Source organism: Nerophis ophidion, linkage group LG23 (genome assembly GCF_033978795.1).
Source record: "Nerophis ophidion isolate RoL-2023_Sa linkage group LG23, RoL_Noph_v1.0, whole genome shotgun sequence".
Classification (NCBI taxonomy): Eukaryota; Metazoa; Chordata; class Actinopteri; order Syngnathiformes; family Syngnathidae; genus Nerophis; species Nerophis ophidion.
The window spans coordinates 33710249-33733541 of record NC_084633.1 but is presented as its reverse complement, the minus strand read 5'-3'; the positions used below and the strand labels follow the sequence as shown (position 1 = coordinate 33733541).

Sequence of the window (23293 nt, the reverse complement as noted above, 5' to 3'; positions counted from 1 at the left end):
GTAATCAGGTTACTCATCAGTTACTCAGTACTTGAGTAGCTTTTTCACAACATACTTTTTACTTTTACTCAAGTAAATATTTGGATGACTACTCCTTACGTTTACTTGAGTAATACATCTCTAAAGTAACAGTACTCTTACTTGAGTACAATTTCTGGCTACTCTACCCACCTCTGCTGCTAAGCCACCATATGTTCCTGGTAGATGAGGCAAGAGGGTCCTCAGGAAGAAGTTGCCATCGATGACGGTCTCCTTCACTGTGGTTGGAGCGGACTGTTCGACTTTATCTTCCAGGGGATGGAGAAGAGCGCTCTTGTCCGTTTTCGCCACCAACCCACCGTTGCTGCACATTGAGAGAAGAACCGTCGTTAGGGGAGTGGGAAGGACATGCTTTAAGTCCATATCTTTCTTACAAGCGAGAACAAGCAGTCGCCCCAACAGATCACGTGAACACACCAGAGAAGCTATTTGTTTGTCTTTGCTCTGTTCACTGGACTTGAAATTCTCCTTGAACGTCAGCAGTCTCTCCTTCTTAATCGACCGTTCGAAGTTGATTGGGTCTTCGAAGCATGCCTTGGTGAACTCTTCATGGCGCTCTTTCCCCTTTTGCCTCTATCCAAGCAGACATTCCTTAAAGGGGAACATTATCACAATTTCAAAAGGGTTAAAAACAATAAAAATCAGTTCCCAGTAGCTTGTTGTATTTTTTGAAGTTTTTTTCAAAATGTTTACCGGTCTCGGAATATCCCTAAATAAAGCTTTAAAGTGCCTTATTTTCGACTCTCTGCGAAGACTCTGGCCATTTCCCTGTGACGTCACACAGCGCTGCCAATGTAAACAAACAATGGGAATACCACAGCAAGACATAGCGACATTAGCTCGGATTCAAACTCTGATTTCAGCGACTTAAGCGATTCAACAGATCACGCATGTATTGAAACAGATGGTTGGAGTATGAAAATATTGAAGAAGAAACTGAAGCTATTGAGCGAATAGCTATTGACGCTATTCATAGCCATAGCTATTCAGCTGCGTTAGCATCGCCGGTAAAATGTGCGAACCAAACGATCACGACTTTCGCATCTTTTGACACTGGAGCAACTTAAATCCGTGTTTTTTTCGCATTAAAAGTGGGTGGAAGGAAACGCAATATAGTTGCAAATGCATCTACAGGTGATCCATACATCTCTGTTCCATGTCTGCATTAGCACCGCCGGTAAATAGCATGTTAGCATCGATTAGCGTAGCATGTTAGCATCGATTAGCTGGCAGTCAAAATCAACAAAACTCACCTTTGTGATTTTGTTGACTATCGTTGCAAATGCATTTTCAGGTTATCCATACATCTCTGTTCCATGTCTGCTTTAGCACCGCCGGTAAATAGCATGTTAGCATCGATTAGCGTAGCATGTTAGCATCGATTAGCTGGCAGTCAACATCAACAAAACTCACCTTTGTGATTTTGTTGACTATCGTTGCAAATGCATCTGCAGGTTATCCATACATCTCTGTGCCATGTCTGCTTTAGCACCGCCGGTAAATAGCATGTTAGCATCGATTAGCGTAGCATGTTAGCATCGATTAGCTGGCAGTCAAAATCAACAAAACTCACCTTTGTGATTTTGTTGACTATCGTTGCAAATGCATTTTCAGGTTATCCATACATCTCTGTGCCATGTCTGCCTTAGCATCGCCGGTCAAATGTGGAGACACTCCGGCACATTTAATGGGGGTCTGGCGGCAGACACTTTCGCATCTTGGGGCCAGTGGTGCAACTTGAATCCCTCCCTGTTAGTGTTGTTACACCCTCCGACAACACACCGTCGAGGCATGATGTCTCCAAGGTTCCAAAAAATAGTCAAAAAAACGGAAAATAACAGAGCTGAGACCCGGTGTTTGTAATGTGTTGAAAATGAAAATGGTGGGTGTGTTACCTCGGCGACGTCACATTCTGACGTCATCGCCTCCAGCCCGATAAACAGAAATGCGTTTAATTCGCCAAAATTCACCCATTTAGAGTTCGGAAATCGGTTAAAAAAAATAGATGGTCTTTTTTCTGCACCATCAAGGTACACATTGACGCTTACATAGGTCTGGTGATAATGTTCCCCTTTAATAGGTTCACTGGTCACTTTCCCCGTTCTGATATTAAACAAACTTGGGGATACTTCAAATGACTTTAAAAAGGGATCGCAGCATCCCTTTATCGGCTCAATGACCTTCAGCAAGTCGGAGGCATCCCTTCTGATTCGTGATGCGTGCAACTCCGCAGTTGTATCTTCACGGTTCGACATTCCTGCCAGTTCCTGGAAGGCGGCTATGACGGCAGCACGAGTAGATTTGGTTATCATCCATCGTAGTTGTTGGTGGCAGATGACAGACCTGTGCGTCTAGAAGCTGCGTCTGCGTTCACCGTCTGCTCCAACGTTAGATCGACTGGACATCTGCTGAAAGACTTTCCTGTTCTCTGGATGGTGAACGCGCCATTCCGTAGAAGATTTCGAAGGCCAGGGTGTGTATTGTCGATGTTTACCAGATCCAACTGGAATTTGGACAACCAACGGGAATAGTTGATGTGGTTTGTTGCAAAGAATAGTTGGATTACTGGAGTGAGAGCATGTGTGAAGAGGTCAACTTTCTAGTCCAAGCGCTGATGTGCCAGATGACTGCAGTACATGGACCATTGTTTGTGAGGCAAGGTGGACAATAAATCACATGGTGTACATGCTTTCACCGTGTGCTGTATAACCTGGCTGACATTTTTCAGTTGTCTTTACACAACAATCTGAATCATAACACCATTCTCAACAATATCCGCGTTGGTTTAAACGTGCATCTTTCAAATGAATTGAAATGTTAATTAGGGATGATTAGACACGATATGGCCTTTGACCTATTCTTAAGTTACCTTCACACCTTAATTTCCATTCTTTCATTTGTGATTTATATTCAGATGACCACTGGTTTTGTAGTTGTACCTTACATGTTAATTAAAATGATAATTCAATCAATCAATCAATCAATGTTTACTTATATAGCCCTAAATCACTAGTGTCTCAAAGGGCTGCACAAACCACAACACAAACCACTACCTACCTGCAAGTCTTGTCCGGAATAGTTCGATTGCTTCCCGGGAGAACAAACCTTGCAGTAAGCTGCGATCCCCCGCCCCTCCCTTGTTTGGGTATTGTCAAACAAAACCGAAAGTTAACTAAATGTTAACTAACCACCTCTTCTCACCATCGAAACCAATTAGGAAACCATGTATTTTACTCATTGTATTTTATCCCTGAACAGAACAAAGTGAACCGGCGGTGAGACTCCCCGCTCATTCCGCTCTGCTTCAGGGTGGAAAATATCCCCCTAACAATTACAGTATCAGTGTGATGACTGCCTTCTGTCAGCAGTGTGAAGCACAGATGTTTTCCAAGGTCTCTAGCGTTTTATCAAAGAGTGTTGAAAAGTCAAAGCCGGAGGCGGCGGGATTGTCAAATCTCTAAAGCGGACTCAAAGCGGGTGCTGAAATCAGAGATTGTCACCTGAAGCCTTTGACACGTATCGGACTCTGACACTGTACACTCTTAAATAAAACCGACACGGTATACGCGGGAGGGACCTGGCAGTACGCACACATTCTAAAAGCTGAACAAGGCACATGTAATCAAATGTCTTCAGATGAATAAATGAGTTCCTGTTGATCTTGCCGATTGTATTGTACCATATGTCCCGGCAAGAAATCTGCGTTCAAAGGACTCCGGCTTGTTAGTGATTCCCAAAGCCCAAAAAAAGTCTGCGGGCTATAGAGCGTTTTCCGTTCGGGCTCCAGTACTCTGGAATGCCCTCCCGGTAACAGTTCGAGATGCCACCTCAGTAGAAGCATTTAAGTCTCACCTTAAAACTCATTTGTATACTGTAGCCTTTAAATAGACTCCCTTTTTAGACCAGTTGATCTGCTGTTTCTTTTCTTTTTCTTCTATGTCCCACTCTCCCCTGTGGAGGGGGTCCGGTCCGATCCGGTGGCCATGTACTGCTTGCCTGTGTATCGGCTGGGGACATCTCTGCGCTGCTGATCCGCCTCCGCTTGGGATGGTTTCCTGCTGGCTCCGCTGTGAACGGGACTCTCGCTGCTGAGTTGGACCCGCTTTGGACTGGACTCTCGCGACTGTGTTGGATCCATTGTGGATTGAACTTTCACAGTATCATGTTAGACCCGCTCGACATCCATTGCTTTCCTCCTCTCCAAGGTTCTCATAGTCATCATTGTCACCGATGTCCCACTGGGTGTGAGTTTTCCTTGCCCTTATGTGGGCCTACCGAGGATGTCGTGGTGGTTTGTGCAGCCCTTTGAGACACTAGTGATTTAGGGCTATATAAGTAAACATTGATTGATTGATTGATTGATGATGATGATTTTTGTACTTTAGTGTCAAAATGCACTGGACCAATGAATCTTAGCCAAAGTAGGTCAACATGGGAGCGAGGTACTCACAAGTAAAAGGTAAATATGACTTTGAATACGATGCTCACAACCTTATAGAAGCAGAGTGAGTCACGATGTAAACACGTAACGCCTTACAATTTCCGTCCCTCAAAACCTATTAAGGTCACGGCGACGTAGCGGAGTAGTTAACGCCGCTTAGTTTAACTGAAAGACTGTTAGAACGGCGGCACTGGGGGGTCGCGAGTTGTGTTTGTCTGCGTTACGTAAGATTGTGTATCTCTGGCCCGTTATAATTGTGTAGCCTGACTGAACCCGGGGCAGCAGCAGGAGACATGAAATCACATCAGCGCAAAGTATGTTTTCATCTCAGCCTCTTTTTTTCATCGTTTCACACGCCCACGTTTGTGTTATTTCACACACAAAACACACTCACGGATCCTGAACCCATGTCGGTTAGCCCCCATTTAGTGTTCCTAGCGAAAACAGTGATTTTATGCAAAAAAATATCAGACCGTTCAGTTGGTCCTAAGACTATTCGCCTCTCATCCGAGCATGCTTCATCGGTTCATTCTCATAGAATGAACTTATGTCTCATTCGTTAGATCTAAAAGTTTGTCCTGATCTGAGCAATCTAAAAATATACCCGCTTGTCTAGGTAGTCTTGTGTCTTGATCTGACATATCTAAGAATGTAGTCTCTTGTCTAGATTTGACAAAGGTAGTCTCTTGTCTGGATCTGACATATCTAAAAAGGTAGTCTCTTTTCTTGATCTGACCAATCCAACAATGTAATCTCTTGTCTAAATCTGACATATCTAAGAAGAGAGTCTCTCATCCGACAAAAGTAGTCTCTTGTCTAGAAAGGTATCTTGTCTAGATCTGACAAAGGTAGGCTCTTATCTAGATCTGACATATCTAAAAACGTAGTCTTTTGTCTACATCTAACAAAGATAGTCTCATGTCCAGATCTGACATATCTAAAAAGGTAGTCTCTCGTCTAGATGTGACATATCTAAAAGGTAGTCTCTTGTCTAGATCTGACCAATTTAAAAATGTAGTCTGTTGTCTTGATCTGACCGATCCAACAATGTAATCTCTTGTCTAGATCAGACATATCTAAGAAGGTAGTCTCTTCTCTAGACCTGACCTATCTAAGACGGTACACGCTTGTCTAGATCTAACAAAGGTAGGCTCTTACGTAGATTTGACATATCTAAAAAGGTAGTCTTTTGTCTAGATCTGACAAAGATAGTCTCATGTCCAGATCTGAAATATCTAAAAAGGTAGTCTCTTGTCTAGATCTGACCAATTTAAAAATGTAGTCTGTTGTCTTGATCTGACCGATCCAACAATGTAATCTCTTGTCCAGATCAGACGTATCTAAGAAGGTAGTCTCTTCTCTAGACCTGACCTATCTAAGAAGGTTCACTCCTGTCTAGATCTAACAAAGGTAGACTCTTATCTAGATCTGACATATCTAAAAAGGTAGTCTCTTGTCTTGATCTGACCAATCCAACAATGTAATCTCTTGTCTAAATCTGACATATCTAAGAAGAGATTCTTTCATCTAACAAAAGTATTCTCTTGTCTAGAAAGGTATCTTGTCAGATCTGACATATGTAAAAAAAAAAAAAATAGTTCTTGTCTAGATCTGACATATGTAAAAATGTAGTCTCTTAACGAGATCTGAGAATTCTAAGAAGGAAGTCTTTTGTCAATATCTGACCAATCTAAAAAGGTAGTCTCGTCTAGTTCTGACATATCTAAGAAGTTAGTTTCTTGTCTCGACCTGACTGATCTAAAAAGGTAGTCTCGTGTCTTGATCTGACCAATCCAAGCATGTAATCTCTTGTCTAAATCTGACATATCTAAGAAGAGAGTCTCTCATCTGACAAAAGTATTCTCTTGTCTAGAAAGGTATCTTGTCAGATCTGACATATGTAAAAAAAAAAAATAGTTCTTGTCTAAATCTGACATATGTAAAAATGTAGTCTCTTAACGAGATCTGAGAATTCTAAGAAGGAAGTCTTTTGTCAATATCTGACCAATCTAAAAAGGTAGTCTCGTCTAGTTCTGACATATCTAAGAAGTTAGTTTCTTGTCTCGACCTGACTAATCTAAAAAGGTAGACTCGTGTCTTGATCTGACCAATCCAAGCATGTAATCTCTTGTCTAAATCTGACATATCTAAGAAGAGTGTCTCTCATCTGACAAAAGTATTCTCTTGTCTAGAAAGGTATCTTGTCTAGATCTGACATGTGTAAAAATGTAGTCTCTTAACGAGATCTGAGAATTCTAAGAAGGAAGTCTTTTGTCAATATCTAACCAATCTAAAAAGGTAGTCTCGTCTAGATCTGACATATCTAAGAAGTTAGTCTCTTGTCTTGACCTGACTAATCTAAAAAGGTAGTCCCCTGTCTGGGTCTGACCTATCTAAGAAGGTACACTCTTATCTAGAGCCGACATATCTAAAAAGGTAGTCTTTTGTCTAGATCTGACAAAGATAGTCTCTTGTCCAGATCTGACGTATCTAAAAAGGTAGTCTCTCGTCTAGATGTGACATATCTAAAAGGTAGTCTCTTGTCTAGTTCTGACCAATCTAAAAAGGTAGTCTGTTGTCTTGATCTGACCGATCCAACAATGTAATCTCTTGTCTAGATCAGACGTATCTAAGAAGGTAGTCTCTTCTCTAGACCTGACCTATCTAGGGTACACTCTTGTCTAGATCTAACAAAGGTAGGCTCTTATCTAGATCTGACATATCCAAAAAGGTAGTCTTTTGTCTTGATCTGACCAATCCAACAATGTAATCTCTTGTCTAAATCTGACATATCTAAGAAGAGAGTCTCTCATCTGACAAAAGTATTCTCTTGTCTAGAAAGGTATCTTGTCTAGATCTGACATATTTAAAAATGTAGTCTCTTAACGAGATCTGAGAATTCTAAGAAGGAAGTCTTTTGTCAATATCTGACCAATCTAAAAAGGTAGTCTCGTCTAGTTCTGACATATCTAAGAAGTTAGTTTCTTGTCTCGACCTGACTGATCTAAAAAGGTAGTCTCGTGTCTTGATCTGACCAATTTAAAAATGTAGTCTGTTGTCTTGATCTGACCGATCCAACAATGTAATCTCTTGTCCAGATCAGACGTATCTAAGAAGGTAGTCTCTTCTCTAGACCTGACCTATCTAAGAAGGTTCATTCCTGTCTAGATCTAACAAAGGTAGGCTCTTATCTAGATCTGACATATCTAAAAAGGTAGTCTCTTGTCTTGATCTGACCAATCCAACAATGTAATCTCTTGTCCAAATCTGACATATCTAAGAAGAGATTCTTTCATCTAACAAAAGTATTCTCTTGTCTAGAAAGGTATCTTGTCAGATCTGACATATGTAAAAAAAAAAAATAGTTCTTGTCTAAATCTGACATATGTAAAAATGTAGTCTCTTAACGAGATCTGAGAATTCTAAGAAGGAAGTCTTTTGTCAATATCTGACCAATCTAAAAAGGTAGTCTCGTCTAGTTCTGACATATCTAAGAAGTTAGTTTCTTGTCTCGACCTGACTGATCTAAAAAGGTAGTCTCGTGTCTTGATTTGACCAATCCAAGCATGTAATCTCTTGTCTAAATCTGACATATCTAAGAAGAGTGTCTCTCATCTGACAAAAGTATTCTCTTGTCTAGAAAGGTATCTTGTTTATATCTGACATATGTAAAGAGTAGTTCTTGTCTAGATCTGACATGTGTAAAAATGTAGTCTCTTAACGAGATCTGAGAATTCTAAGAAGGAAGTCTTTTGTCAATATCTAACCAATCTAAAAAGGTAGTCTCGTCTAGATCTGACATATCTAAGAAGTTAGTCTCTTGTCTTGACCTGACTAATCTAAAAAGGTAGTCCCCTGTCTGGGTCTGACCTATCTAAGAAGGTACACTCTTATCTAGATCCGACATATCTAAAAAGGTAGTCTTTTGTCTAGATCTGACAAAGATAGTCTCTTGTCCAGATCTGACGTATCTAAAAAGGTAGTCTCTCGTCTAGATATGACATATCTAAAAGGTAGTCTCTTGTCTAGTTCTGACCAATCTAAAAAGGTAGTCTGTTGTCTTGATCTGACCGATCCAACAATGTAATCTCTTGTCTAGATCAGACGTATCTAAGAAGGTAGTCTCTTCTCTAGACCTGACCTATCTAGGGTACACTCTTGTCTAGATCTAACAAAGGTAGGCTCTTATCTAGATCTGACATATCTAAAAAGGTAGTCTTTTGTCTAGATCTGACAAAGATAGTCTCTTGTCCAGATCTGACGTATCTAAAAAGGTAGTCTCTCGTCTAGATATGACATATCTAAAAGGTAGTCTCTTGTCTAGATCTGACCAATTTAAAAAAGTAGTCTGTTGTCTTGATCTGACCGATCCAACAATGTAATCTCTTGTCTAGATCAGACGTATCTAAGAAGGTAGTCTCTTCTCTAGACCTGACCTATCTAAGACGGTACACGCTTGTCTAGATCTAACAAAGGTAGGCTCTTATCTAGATCTGACATATCCAAAAAGGTAGTCTTTTGTCTTGATCTGACCAATCCAACAATGTAATCTCTTGTCTAAATCTGACATATCTAAGAAGAGAGTCTCTCATCTGACAAAAGTATTCTCTTGTCTAGAAAGGTATCTCGTCTAGATCTGACATATGTAAAAATGTAGTCTCTTAACGAGATCTAAGAATTCTAAGAAGGAAGTCTTTTGTCAATATCTGACCAATCTAAAAAGGTAGTCTAGTCTAGATCTGACATATCTAAGAAGTTAGTCTCTTGTGTAGACCTGACTAATCTAAGAAGGTAGTCTCGTCTAGATCTGACATATCTAAGAAGTTAGTCTCTTGTCTAGACCTGACTAATCTAAGAAGGTAGTCTTTTGTCTAGATCTGACAAAGATAGTCTCTTGTCCAGATCTGACTTATCTAAAAAGGTAGTCTCTCGTCTAGATATGACCAATCTAAAAAGGTAGTCTGTTGTCTTGATCTGACCGATCCAACAATGTAATCTCTTGTCTAGATCAGACATATCTAAGAAGGTAGTCTCTTGTCTAGACCTGAGCTATCTAAGAAGGTACACTCTTGTCTAGATCTGACAAAGGTAAGCTCTTATCTAGATCTGACATATCTAAAAAGGTAGTCTCTTGTCTAGATCTGACCAAACTAAAATGATAGTCTCTTGTGTTGATCTTACCAAACAAAAAAATTTAGTCTCTTGTCTAGATCTGACATTTCTAAGAAAGTAGTCTCTTGTCTGGATCTGACCAAACTAAAAGGATAGCCTCTCGTGTTCATCTTACCAAACAAAAAAATGTAGTCTCTTGTCTGGATCTGACATATCCAAGAAAGATGTCTCTTGTCTAGATCTGACAAAGAGAGTCTCTTGTTTAGATCTGACATATCTAAAAGGTAGTCTCTTGTCTTGATCTGACCGATCCAACAATGTAATCTCTTGTCTGGATCTGACATATCTAAGAAGATAGTCTCTTGTATGGATATGACCAAACCAAAAAGGTAGTTCTTGTCTAAATCTTACATGTGAAAATGTAGATCTGACAATTCTAAGAAGGAAGTTTCTTGTCAATATCTGACCAATCTAAAAAGATAGTTATTGTCTAGATCTGACATATCTAAGAAGGTAGTCTCTTGTCTAGACCTGAATAATTTAAAATGGTAGTCTCTTGTCTAGATCTGACACATCTAAGAAGGTAGTCTCTTGTCTAGACCTGACTAATCTAAAAAGGTAATCTCTTGTATGGATCTGACATATCTAAGAAGGTATTCTCTTGTCTAGATCTGACATATATCTTAAAAGGTAGTCTCTTGTTTAGATCAGACATATCTAAGAAGGTACTCTCTTGTCTGAATCTGACCAAGGCAGTAGTCTCTTATCTAGATCTGACATATTTAAAAAGGTAGTCTCTTGTCTAAATCTGACAAAGGCAGTAGTCTCTTATCCAGATCTGACATATTTAAAAAGGTAGTCTCTTGTCTAAATCTGACAAAGGTAGTCTCTTGTCTGGATCTGACCACACCAAAAATGTAGTCTCTTGTCTAGATCTGACATATCTAAGAAGGTTGTCTCTTGTCTAAATCTGACAAAGATAGTCTCTTGTCCAGAACTGACATATTTAAACAGGGAGTCTCTTGTCCAGAACTGACATATCTAAAAAGGTAGTCTCTCGTCTAGAATTGACATATCGAAAAGATAGTCTCTTGTCTGGATCGAACCAATCTAAAAAGGTCGTCAGTTGTCTTGATCTGACCGATCCAACAATGTAATCTCTTGTCTAGATCCGACATATCTAAGAAGATAGTCTATCATCTAGATCTGACTTATCTAAGAATGTAGTCTCTTGTCTAGATATGACAAAGGTAGTTTTTTGTGTGGGATTGACCAATCCAAAAATGTAATCTCTTTTCTTGATCTGACCAATTCAAAAGGGTAGTCTCTTGTCTAGATCTGACCAATCTAAGTCTATGATCTTGAACGGATGAAGCTTGCTTGAATGAGAAGACACACTGAACAGTCCAGTTGCGATGAAAACCTCCATAGACATTATCGGTCATAGCTACATTTGGCTCACTCATGCCTTTTTATGCAATACACAAAACATATCAGACACTCAGACTGTTCAGTTGGTTTTAAGACTATTCGCCTCTCATCCGAGCATGCTTCATTGGTTCATTCTCATAGAATTAATTGTTGTCTCATTTGTCAGATCTAGTCCTTGTAAAAAGTTTTCTGATCTGTGCAATCTAAAAATATTGCCACTTGTAGGGATCTGACATATTGAAAAAGGTCATTCTTGTCTAGATCTTACATATGTAAAAAGGTAGTTCTTGTTTAGACCTGACTAATTTAAAAATGTATTCTCTTGTTTGGATCTAACATACAGTATCTAAGAAGGTAGTGTCTTGTCTCGATCTGACATATCGAAGTAGGTAGTCCCTGGTCTAGATCTGACATATCTAAGAGGGTACACTCTTGTCTCGATCTGACATATCGAAGTAGGTAGTCCCTGGTCTAGATCTGACATATCTAAGAAGGTACACTCTTGTCTCGATCTGACAAAGGTAGTCTCTTATCTAGAGCTGACATATATAAAAAGGTAGTCTATTGTCTCGATCTGACCAAACTAAAAAGGTAATCTCTCGTCTTGATCTGACCAAACCAAAAATGTAGTCTCTCGTCTAGATATGACATATCTAAGAAGGTAGTCTCTTGTCTTGATCTGACCAAACCAAAAATGTAGTCTCTTGTTTTTGATCCGACCAAACCAACAATGTACTCTATTGCCTAGATCTGACATATCTAAGAAGGTAGTCTCATCTAGATCTGACATATCTAATAGGTAGTCTCCTGTCTAGATCTGACAAAAGTAGTCTCTTGTGTGGATTTGACCAATCCAAAAAGGTAGTCTCTTGTTTTGATCTGACCAAACCAACAATGTAGTCTCTTGTCTAGATCTGACCAATCTAAAAAGGTAGTCTCTTGTTTTGATCTGACCAAAGCAACAATGTAATCTATTGTCTGGATCTGACATATCTGTAGTCTCTTGTCTAGCTCTGACCAAACCAAAAATGTAATCTCTAGTCTTGATCTGACTTATCCAAAATGTAATCTCTAGTCTTGATCTGACTTATCCAAAATGTAATCTCTAGTCTTGATCTGACTTATCCAAAAAGGTAATTACTTGTCTTGATCTGACCAATCCAAAAAGGTAGTCTCTTGTCTAGATCTGACCAATTTAGGTCTATGATCATGAACGGATGAAGCCTGCTTGAATGAGAAGACAAACTGAACAGTCCAGTTGCGATGAAGACCTCCATAGACAGTATCGGTCATAGCTACATTTTGCTCACTCATGCCTCAGCCTTTCCCATTTTGCTTCCTTCCCCTAGGATGGAGTAAGCTTTGAAGTACGGCGATACGACGCTGCCAAATATGCCGTGGTCTCCTCGGAGGGACGCACTTTCGACCAGGTGACAGGAGAGTTGGTGAGGAAGCTGCTCATGTACATTGGTGGCAGTAATGAACAAGGTAAGGCCTCGTAGGAGATCAGCAGCGTGCTTGTTGTGTAAAACCGCTATTTTTTTTGCTTGGTTTAAAGAGGACCTATTAGGATTTACGTCTTTTCGACTTATAAATGTTGTTAAAATGTTAGATACTCGTGTGACAAAGCGTCAAATCGTGCATTTGGGTTGTGGGTGGCTCTGACTGCTGGATTTTGTAGTATTTTTTTAACAGTGTCCAATATATGACATCAAAAACTGACGGACGTACCGACGTGGTCATTCTTAGACATGCTGTGTTGGCAAGCCCCTCCCCTTTTGCTCATCCAGACTACTGGCCCTGTAGCGTCCGTACGTTCTTTCTGGTTTAATGACCTCCACCAGACCGGAAAGTTTGACTCCTACCTTCCCATCATGCATTGTATTGGATTTAAATTAAAGTTAAAGTACCACAAATACTAGGTGTGTTGAAATTACCCTCTGCATTTTACCCAATCCCCTTGTTCCACCCCCTGGGAGGTGAGGGTAGCAGTGAGCATAATTTTTCTGATTTAACCCCCAATTCCAAACCTTGATGCCGAGTGCCAAGCAGGGAGGTAACGGTTCCCGTTTTTATAGTCTTTGGTAAGCCTCGGCCAGGGTTTGAACTCACGACCTACCGATCTCAGGGCGGACACTAACCACAAGGCCACTGAGCAGGATTGAGTGTAATTTTGATCGTTGTTATATGTGTTGACTTTGTGTTGGTTGCTTTTTTTTTTTATTGCGCCATGACTAGGGAAGGTGGTTTGGATCACTACAAAATTACAATTTACAGTCATTTTACCTGAATTACTCACATTGTCCTCAAGATGGTGGCAAGGTTATAGAAATAGGTTTGCCAGATATTTAAACTTAATTTAAAAAACAACAACGGTTCTTACACTTTTGTAACCAATTTCCACCTCAGAAAACGCTTAAAATACAGTAGCATGGTAGGTTTAGGTAGTCATTAAAACAAGGTATATTTAATATTTTTGGCCCCCGTCACATTACATACAGTTTGAACAGTAACACTGTGTTGTAATATAAGAAACCACTGTCCTTTAATCAAGTAATTATTTAGCGTGGCGCCAGATAGGGCCTTTGTACCATACCACAGTTTTAAAGGGGAACATTATCAGAATTTCAGAAGGGTTAAAACCAATAAAAATCAGTTCCCAGTGGCTTATTTTATTTTTCGAAATTTTTTTCGAAATTTTACCCGTCCCGGAATATCCCTAAAAAAAGCTTTACAGTGCTTGATTTTCGCTATTTGCTTAAGCCACTGTCCATTTCCCTCTGACGTCACATAGCGATTCCAATACGAACAATGGCAAGTAGCACAGCAAGATATAGCGACATTAGCTCGGATTCAGACTCCGATTTCAGCGGTTTGAGCGATTCAACAGATTACGCATGTATTGAAACAGATGGTTGGAGTATGGAGGCAGATAGTGCAAACGAAATTGAAGAAGAAACTGAAGCTATTGAGCGAATAGCTATTGAAGCTATTCGGCGATCGCCATCCAACCAACAATGGTCATGTTAAATCCGTCGATTGGTAAAAGTTTGTTTCGCATTAAATGTGGGGTTCAAATACAGGCTCGGGATCTTTCTGTGTGGAGTTTGCATGTCCTCCCCGTGAATGCGTGGGTTCCCTCCGGGTACTCCGGCTTCCTCCCACTTCCAAAGACATGCACATGGGGATAGGTTGATTGGCAACACTAAATTGGCCCTAGTGTGTGAATGTGAGTGTGAATGTTGTCTGTCTATCTGTGTTGGCCCTGCGATGAGGTGGCGACTTGTCCAGGGTGTACCCCGCCGTCCGCCCGATTGTAGCTGAAATAGGCGCCAGCGCCCCCCGTGACCCCAAAAGGGAATAAGCGGTAGGAAATGAATGGATGGATGGATGGATAAATGTGGGTGGAAGGAAACGCTGGATGTAAATATAGTTTCAAATGTACATACAGGTAGCCTAAATAGCATGTTAGCATTGATTAGCTGGCAGTCATGCCGCAACCAAATATGTCTGATTAGCATATAAGTCAATAACAACAACAACACTCACCTTTGTGATTTCGTTGACTTTATCGTTGGGAATGCATCTGCTTTGAGTGTCGCAGGATATCCAGACATTTTTGCCATCTCTGTGCCATCTCTGTCGTAGCATCGCCGGTAAAAATCAAACGGGGGACTTCAGTTGCTATCTACCGATATGATGCGTATCATCCTCAAAATGTAATCACTTTTTCCTAACATTTCCTGAAAGCAAGAAGCAAAATTTGAGCGATCTGTGTCGGAACGAAAGAAACGGAATGAACATTCAGTCATCCGCAGTGTTTGCCTATGCAGGTGGAGGTGGGGCCGCTAACATACACACAGAAGTTGAAGCTCCAAACGTAAAGACGTAAGGTAGCGCAGTAATGATCTGCATCAGATCCAAAATATAATCAGTTGTTTCCTATCCAATTCTGGACATTTCTTGAAAGTTTGATGAAAATCCGCCCGTAACTTTTTTTTGCTAAATGACTAGTTAACTAACAACCAACGGCAATGAATTTATAAACTCCTGGCGAAGGTAAACTACTGTCGACATCAAGAGTTTGTCCTCCACTTCTGAAGTCCTGAAGAAAGTTGGCCTTTCCATTTAAAACTCAAATGTCTTCAGTTTTGACCATAAACAAAAGGGTTTTTGATCATGGATGTTAAACATGTTTAACATTTATGACTGTTTTCCGATCAAATTGGAGAGTACAATTTCTCTCGACATGCCCCAGACAGTCTAATCAATCAACCTAAGGTCTTGTGCAATATGCTAACGTCTCTGTCAATTTATTAAAAATTGAGCGACAACAACAACAACCCTGGTTGACTAGCTGGAATCTACTAGGCCATTGCTCAAACTATCCTCCTCTAAGGCGGGGAAACGTCTGGACAAGAAGCTGGAGGTCTGCTACAATGACTGCCTCTGCCGCATCCTAAGGTGCTGACGCACTGATCGTGTACGTACCGCCTGTCGCCGTCAATGCCTGGATCTATGGCCTCTTCCTTCTCTGTTGTTGCAACGGTGATTTTAGGATGGTTTGGTCATGCAGCCTGACGGGTGGAGGGTGGATGGTTTGCGATCTCCTTCTCCCACTCCCACTGCCTCATTGGCACAAGCGTGTTAACGGAGAGTTGAAGACCTTGGAAGCACCGATCAAGGTGGACCTTTCCGAACTCTTGGGTTGTCGGCCTGTATCTGTGGAACTGATATTTGGTTCGCCATCTACTGCAACCTTGCACAGAACCGTCGTGCGTGGGCCGCCATTGGTTCAGGATGTTGTCAGGACCAGAGAGGAAGCTGGATCAACACACCCAGGGTGAATGTCGACAAGATAAGAAGAAGTAGTTGCACACATTGAAATTGAAGACCTGGGCAAGGACGATCAAGGTGGACCTTTCCTAACTCTTTGGTCCGCAGGAAGTCGGCCTTTATCGGTGGAACTGATATTTAGTTCACCATCAGAATCAGAAATACTTTACTAATTTTCAAGGGTAAATTGAGATTTTCAGCACAATCCCATTCAAGGTTAGACAACATTACAGGGAGACAGAACAGGATCGCTGATGGCTCTGCCAACTTCCAGCGCCCCTTACAAAACAGGTGAGAAACAGGTAAACGCTGGGGAAAGGGGAGGAGGGAAAAAAAATTCAGTCTAAGCCTGGGGCCCTGTAGAGGGAGTCCAGACTGAGGCCAAGGGGGAAAAAACTCATAGCTATAGCACACAAACATGTGTGTAAGAGGAAAACATTTGGGTACGCAGGTGGTCGGCCTGCATCAGCGGAACTGATATTTGGTTCACCATCTCCTGCAATCTCGCACAGGACCGTCGTGTGTGATGGTTCAGGATGTGGTCAGGGCCAGACAGGAAGTCGGCTCAACACACCCAGGGTGAATGCCGACAAGACAAGAAGATCTAGTTGCACACATTACAGTTGAAGACCTGGTCAATGACGTTCAAGGTGGACCATTAAGAACTTTAGGGTCTGCAGGTGGTCGGCATGCATCGGTGGAACTGATATGTGGTTCGCCATCTCCTGCAACCTCGCACAGGACCGTCGTGTGTGATGGTTCAGGATGTAGTCAGGGCCAGAGAGGAAGTTGGCTCAACAAACCCAGGGTGAATGTTGCCCCAAGACAAGAAGAACTAGTTGCACACATAACAGTTGAAGACCTGGGCAATGACGATCAAAGGGGACCATTAAGAACTTTTGGGTCTGCATCGGTGGAACTGATATGTGGTTCACCATCTCCTGCAACCTCGCACAGGACCGTCGTGTGTGATGGTTCAGGATGTAGTCAGGGCCAGAGAGGAAGTCGGCTCAACAAACCCAGGGTGAATGTTGCTCCAAGACAAGAAGAACTAGTTGCACACATAACAGTTGAAGACCTGGGCAATGACGATCAAAGGGGACCATTAAGAACTTTTGGGTCCACAGGTGGTCGGCCTGCATCGGTTTAACTGATATTTGGTTCCCCATCTCCTGCAAACTCGCACAGGACCGTCGTGTGTGATGGTTCAGGATGTTGTCAGGGCCAGAGAGAATAGTCGGCTCAACACATCCAGGGTGAATACCGACAAGACAAGAAGATCTAGTTGCACACATTACAGTTGAAGACCTGGGCAATGACGATCAAAGGGGACCATTAAGAACTTTAGGGTCTGCAGGTGGTCGGCATGCATCGGTGGAACTGATATGTGGTTCGCCATCTCCTGCAACCTCGCACAGGACCGTCGTGTGTGATGGTTCAGGATGTAGTCAGGGCCAGAGAGGAAGTCGGCTCAACAAACCCAGGATGAATGTTGCCCCAAGACAAGAAGAACTAGTTGCACACATAACAGTTGAAGACCTGGGCAATGACGATCAAAGGGGACCATTAAGAACTTTTGGGTCCACAGGTGGTCGGCCTGCATCGGTTTAACTGATATTTGGTTCCCCATCTCCTGCAAACTCGCACAGGACCGTCGTGTGTGATGGTTCAGGATGTTGTCAGGGCCAGAGAGAATAGTCGGCTCAACACATCCAGGGTGAATACCGACAAGACAAGAAGATCTAGTTGCACACATTACAGTTGAAGACCTGGTCAATGACGTTCAAGGTGGACCATTAAGAACTTTAGGGTCTGCAGGTGGTCGGCATGCATCAGTGGAACTGATATTTGGTTCACCATCTCCTGCAATCTCGCACAGGACCGTCGTGTGTGATGGTTCAGGATGTGGTCAGGGCCAGACAGGAAGTCGGCTCAACACACTCAGGGTGAATGATGTCCCAAGACAAGAAGAACTAGTTGCACACATTACAGTTGAAGACCTGGGCAATGACGATCAAGGGGGACCATTAAGAACTTTAGGGTCTGCAGGTGGTCGGCATGCATCGGTGGAACTGATATGTGGTTCGCCATCCCCTGCAAACTCGCACAGGACCGTCGTGTGTGATGGTTCAGGATGTTGTCAGGGCCAGAGAGAATAGTCGGCTCAACACATCCAGGGTGAATACCGACAAGACAAGAAGATCTAGTTGCACACATTACAGTTGAAGACCTGGTCAATGACGTTCAAGGTGGACCATTAAGAACTTTAGGGTCTGCAGGTGGTCGGCATGCATCGGTGGAACTGATATGTGGTTCGCCATCTCCTGCAACCTCGCACAGGACCGTCGTGTGTGATGGTTCAGGATGTAGTCAGGGCCAGAGAGGAAGTCGGCTCAACAAACCCAGGGTGAATGTTGCCCCAAGACAAGAAGAACTAGTTGCACACATAACAGTTGAAGACCTGGGCAATGACGATCAAAGGGGACCATTAAGAACTTTTGGGTCCACAGGTGGTCGGCCTGCATCGGTTTAACTGATATTTGGTTCCCCATCTCCTGCAAACTCGCACAGGACCGTCGTGTGTGATGGTTCAGGATGTTGTCAGGGCCAGAGAGAATAGTCGGCTCAACACATCCAGGGTGAATACCGACAAGACAAGAAGATCTAGTTGCACACATTACAGTTGAAGACCTGGTCAATGACGTTCAAGGTGGACCATTAAGAACTTTAGGGTCTGCAGGTGGTCGGCATGCATCGGTGGAACTGATATGTGGTTCGCCATCTCCTGCAACCTCGCACAGGACCGTCGTGTGTGATGGTTCAGGATGTAGTCAGGGCCAGAGAGGAAGTCGGCTCAACAAACCCAGGGTGAATGTTGCCCCAAGACAAGAAGAACTAGTTGCACACATAACAGTTGAAGACCTGGGCAATGACGATCAAGGGGGACCATTAAGAACTTTTGGGTCCACAGGTGGTCGGCCTGCATCGGTTTACCTGATATTTGGTTCCCCATCTCCTGCAAACTCGCACAGGACCGTCGTGTGTGATGGTTCAGGATGTTGTCAGGGCCAGAGAGAATAGTCGGCTCAACACATCCAGGGTGAATGCCGACAAGACAAGAAGATCTAGTTGCACACATTACAGTTGAAGACCTGGTCAATGACGTTCAAGGTGGACCATTAAGAACTTTAGGGTCTGCAGGTGGTCGGCATGCATCGGTGGAACTGATATGTGGTTCGCCATCTCCTGCAACCTCGCACAGGACCGTCGTGTGTGATGGTTCAGGATGTAGTCAGGGCCAGAGAGGAAGTCGGCTCAACAAACCCAGGGTGAATGTTGCCCCAAGACAAGAAGAACTAGTTGCACACATAACAGTTGAAGACCTGGGCAATGACGATCAAAGGGGACCATTAAGAACTTTTGGGTCCACAGGTGGTCGGCCTGCATCGGTTTAACTGATATTTGGTTCCCCATCTCCTGCAAACTCGCACAGGACCGTCGTGTGTGATGGTTCAGGATGTTGTCAGGGCCAGAGAGAATAGTCGGCTCAACAAACCCAGGGTGAATGTTGCCCCAAGACAAGAAGAACTAGTTGCACACATAACAGTTGAAGACCTGGGCAATGACGATCAAAGGGGACCATTAAGAACTTTTGGGTCCACAGGTGGTCGGCCTGCATCAGTTTAACTGATATTTGGTTCCCCATCTCCGCAACCTCGCACAGGACCGTCGTGTGTGATGGTTCAGGATGTTGTCAGGGCCAGACAGAAGAGTCGGCTCAACACACCCAGGGTGAATGCCGACAAGACAAGAAGATCTAGTTGCATACATTACAGTTGAAGACCTGGGCAATGACGATCAAGGGGGACCATTAAGAACTTTTGGGTCCACAGGTGGTCGGCCTGCATCAGTTTAACTGATATTTGGTTCCCCATCTCCGCAACCTCGCACAGGACCGTCGTGTGTGATGGTTCAGGATGTTGTCAGGGCCAGAGAGAAGAGTCGGCTCAACACACCCAGGGTGAATGCCGACAAGACAAGAAGATCTAGTTGCATACATTACAGTTGAAGACCTGGTCAATGACGTTCAAGGTGGACCATTAAGAACTTTAGGGTCTGCAGGTGGTCGGCATGCATCGGTGGAACTGATATGTGGTTCGCCATCTCCTGCAACCTCGCACAGGACCGTCGTGTTTGATGGTTCAGGATGTAGTCAGGGCCAGAGAGGAAGTTGGCTCAACAAACCCAGGGTGAATGTTGCCCCAAGACAAGAAGAACTAGTTGCACACATAACAGTTGAAGACCTGGGCAATGACGATCAAAGGGGACCATTAAGAACTTTTGGGTCCACAGGTGGTCGGCCTGCATCGGTTTACCTGATATTTGGTTCCCCATCTCCTGCAAACTCGCACAGGACCGTCGTGTGTGATGGTTCAGGATGTTGTCAGGGCCAGAGAGAATAGTCGGCTCAACACATCCAGGGTGAATACCGACAAGACAAGAAGATCTAGTTGCACACATTACAGTTGAAGACCTGGGCAATGACGATCAAAGGGGACCATTAAGAACTTTTGGGTCTGCATCGGTGGAACTGATATGCGGTTCGCCATCTCCTGCAACCTAGCACAGGACCGTCGTGTGTGGTGGTTCAGGATGTTGTCAGGGCCAGAGAGGAATTCGCCTCAACACACCCAGGGTGAATGCGGCCCCAAGACAAGACAAGAAGAATTAGTTGCACACATTGCACAAGTTATATAGACAACAAACGTACTTTTTACCCAAGTTAAAGTTATCTGGTACAGTTTCCCGATATTGTAGTCCGTCCAATCATTGTGTCCATGTTGCCATACTATCACCAAGGTCTAACCCCTACTTTCTAATCTTTCAACAAGGCGAATCGATGGGAACGGCGGCACCAACCATCATCACTGTATACCCCCGGAACGACGGTGTGCTATCACGCCGTTTGGTGGTCGCCATCCGTATCCCCGCCATCTACCAGCAAGGCCCCCCGACGCCTACCGACAGTGCCATCAAGATTGAGGATCGGCCTGGCATGACGGTCTATACACTGTAAGTTTCAAAACAAATAATATTAGTACACACTGAAGTCTGTTTTAGAATTATTCCTCTTCAACAAATACATGTTCAGAGGGAACTAGGATGTGTTTAAGTATAAAGGATTAAAGATTGCAATAGGAGAAAGTTAACGCTGCTACAGAAAGAAAGAAAAACGAGCAAGAAGTAGCGAGAGAGAGTTAAAGACTAAGAACTCTTCCAGAACTTTATAGCATTTGGGAAAAGACGAGGGGTTGGGGCGAAGGCTCTCATCCTGGGTAGGGGAGGACAATGGACAAAATACCATTTATCTAATTGTGACATCAGCCAAAACCAGGAATGTTTCCATGAAACATTGGACAAGTAGTCCCAATCCCAAAAGAAAACCATTTCAAGAGTGACCTTCGACATAGGACAAAATCATCACAACAATCGTTGTCCTATTCAAGGCGTAGGTGGGGGTTTGGAGACATCCCCGGCAAGCCCCAAGAATGTGTGAAGAGCCATACAAGTGTTTTATTTTAGGACAAATAACAGAGAAACAACAAACTCCTAGACCAGTGGCTCTTAACCTTGTTGGAGGTTCCGAACCCCACCAGTTTCATACCCAACCCTTCTTTTGTGAAATGTATTTTTTATTTTTTCCAAATTCAAGACAAAGTTATATGTTTTTTATTTTCGTGGTGTACAAAATGAACCGTGCATGAACCCACAACAAATTACACACCTGCAAATCAGTGTTACTTCTGCTGTTGCCGTATCCATGATACGCCGATATGGAGAAGTTTTTATTTACACGATGAGTCAATACTTGCCCACCCTCCCGATTTTTCCGGGAGAATCCCGAATTCCAGTGCCCCTTCCGAAAATCTCCCGGGGCAACCATTCTCCTTTAGCGTCCTCTACAACCTGTCGTCACGTCCGATTTTCCTCCATCCAAACGGCATTCACATCATTTATGTGGCTTTTACACACAAATAAGTGAATGCGATGCGTACTTGGTCAACAGCCATACAGGTCACACTGAGGGTAGCCATATAAACAACTTTAACACTGTTACAAATACGGACACCAAACAAGAATGACAAACACGTTTGGGCAGAACATCCGCACCGTAACATAACGTAACAAATACCCAGAATTCCTTGCAGCACTAACTCTTCCAGAATTTACAATATACACCCCCGCTATCACCAAATCTCGCCCACCTCAACCACGCCCGCCCCCCCACCTCAACCCCCACTACCAAGTATGGATGAGTCAGGTGTGTCTTAAATGGCTCCCCCGAACCCCTGAGGCTGACTCACTGAACCCCAAGGAATCAATCAAACCCAGGTTAAGAACCACTGTCCTAGACTCAAACTGTGGTTTTAGACAACAGATAACTTAAATACGAATTTAGCCATTGCAAGCCGCAGCCGAACTGAAATGCTAACAGTTAGCACGCTAGCCAGACGGCGTGAAGTGACAAAAATCGACTCTTATGTGTATACACGCTAAATGAGCAGAAAAGATTGCGTCAAGTACCAAAATGTGACTTTGAGGTGTATGTCTGCAAAATTAGCCCACAAGGCTAGCATGCTAACAGTTAGCATGCATGAAGTTACAAAATATGACTGTGAAGTGAATACCTGTAAAATTACCAGATAAAAACAACAATGTAAACATGCAAAGAAACTTTCAAATTTGTAATATCAAATGTGGAAGTAGAAACACTCGTTAATACAGACTAACTTTTAGAAAAATGGACAATCCGGGAAAAACTGGGATTTTTTGTAACATTAAAACAGCTAGCCTGAATGTCCCGAATAAGCGAAGTGTTTGATGGTAAAATTTTTGAATCATGTCGGGAAAGTCAAAAGCAAAAAAGGTGACAACTGCAAAATAAAAACTGGGAATTCTGGGAATTTTAAATATTTGGAAAAATGTTAGTTTCAATTTCCAGGATGAGTGGAATGTTTTTTTATTGGTTGAGAAATGTCGAAGTTTGAAAAATGTTCCATTTATTTTCCTGGAAGAAGTGGAATTCATGGTAACATGGGTAATTTTGTACGTTTTTTGTAAAATAATTAAAAAAAAAGGATGCGCCGCATTTATGCTTTAGCCAAACATTTTAAAAGTGGAATGGCTTGAATCGAATAAGAATATGTGAGAAAAAGCTAGACAAAAAAGTTGAATAAAAGAGAATGAAATAGAAAATAGACATGTAGATTCAGTAGAAATTGTGAGAGAATGCAAAAAATCTGAAGCTGAACTGAATTGCTAAGCGTTAGCATTCTTGACCGATAGCGTCAAATGAAATATAAGACTGTTATGTTTACACTTGCACAATAATCAAAGTCCAGATTCTAGCTTTAGCATGCTAACAATTCGAAT

At 42.6% G+C, this 23293-nt stretch overlaps 1 protein-coding gene across 1 annotated transcript in view; it reads left to right on the top strand.

The window, feature by feature from the left end:
• Window positions 1-23293, top strand: part of LOC133541125 (heme-binding protein 1-like) — a 51289-nt gene that overhangs the window by 21127 nt on the left and 6869 nt on the right. Inside the window, exons 2-3 of the mRNA XM_061884233.1 lie at window positions 12373-12511; window positions 20752-20932. Of these exons, the coding sequence (XP_061740217.1) occupies window positions 12373-12511; window positions 20752-20932 (320 nt within the window). The remainder of the gene's footprint in view (window positions 1-12372; window positions 12512-20751; window positions 20933-23293) is intronic.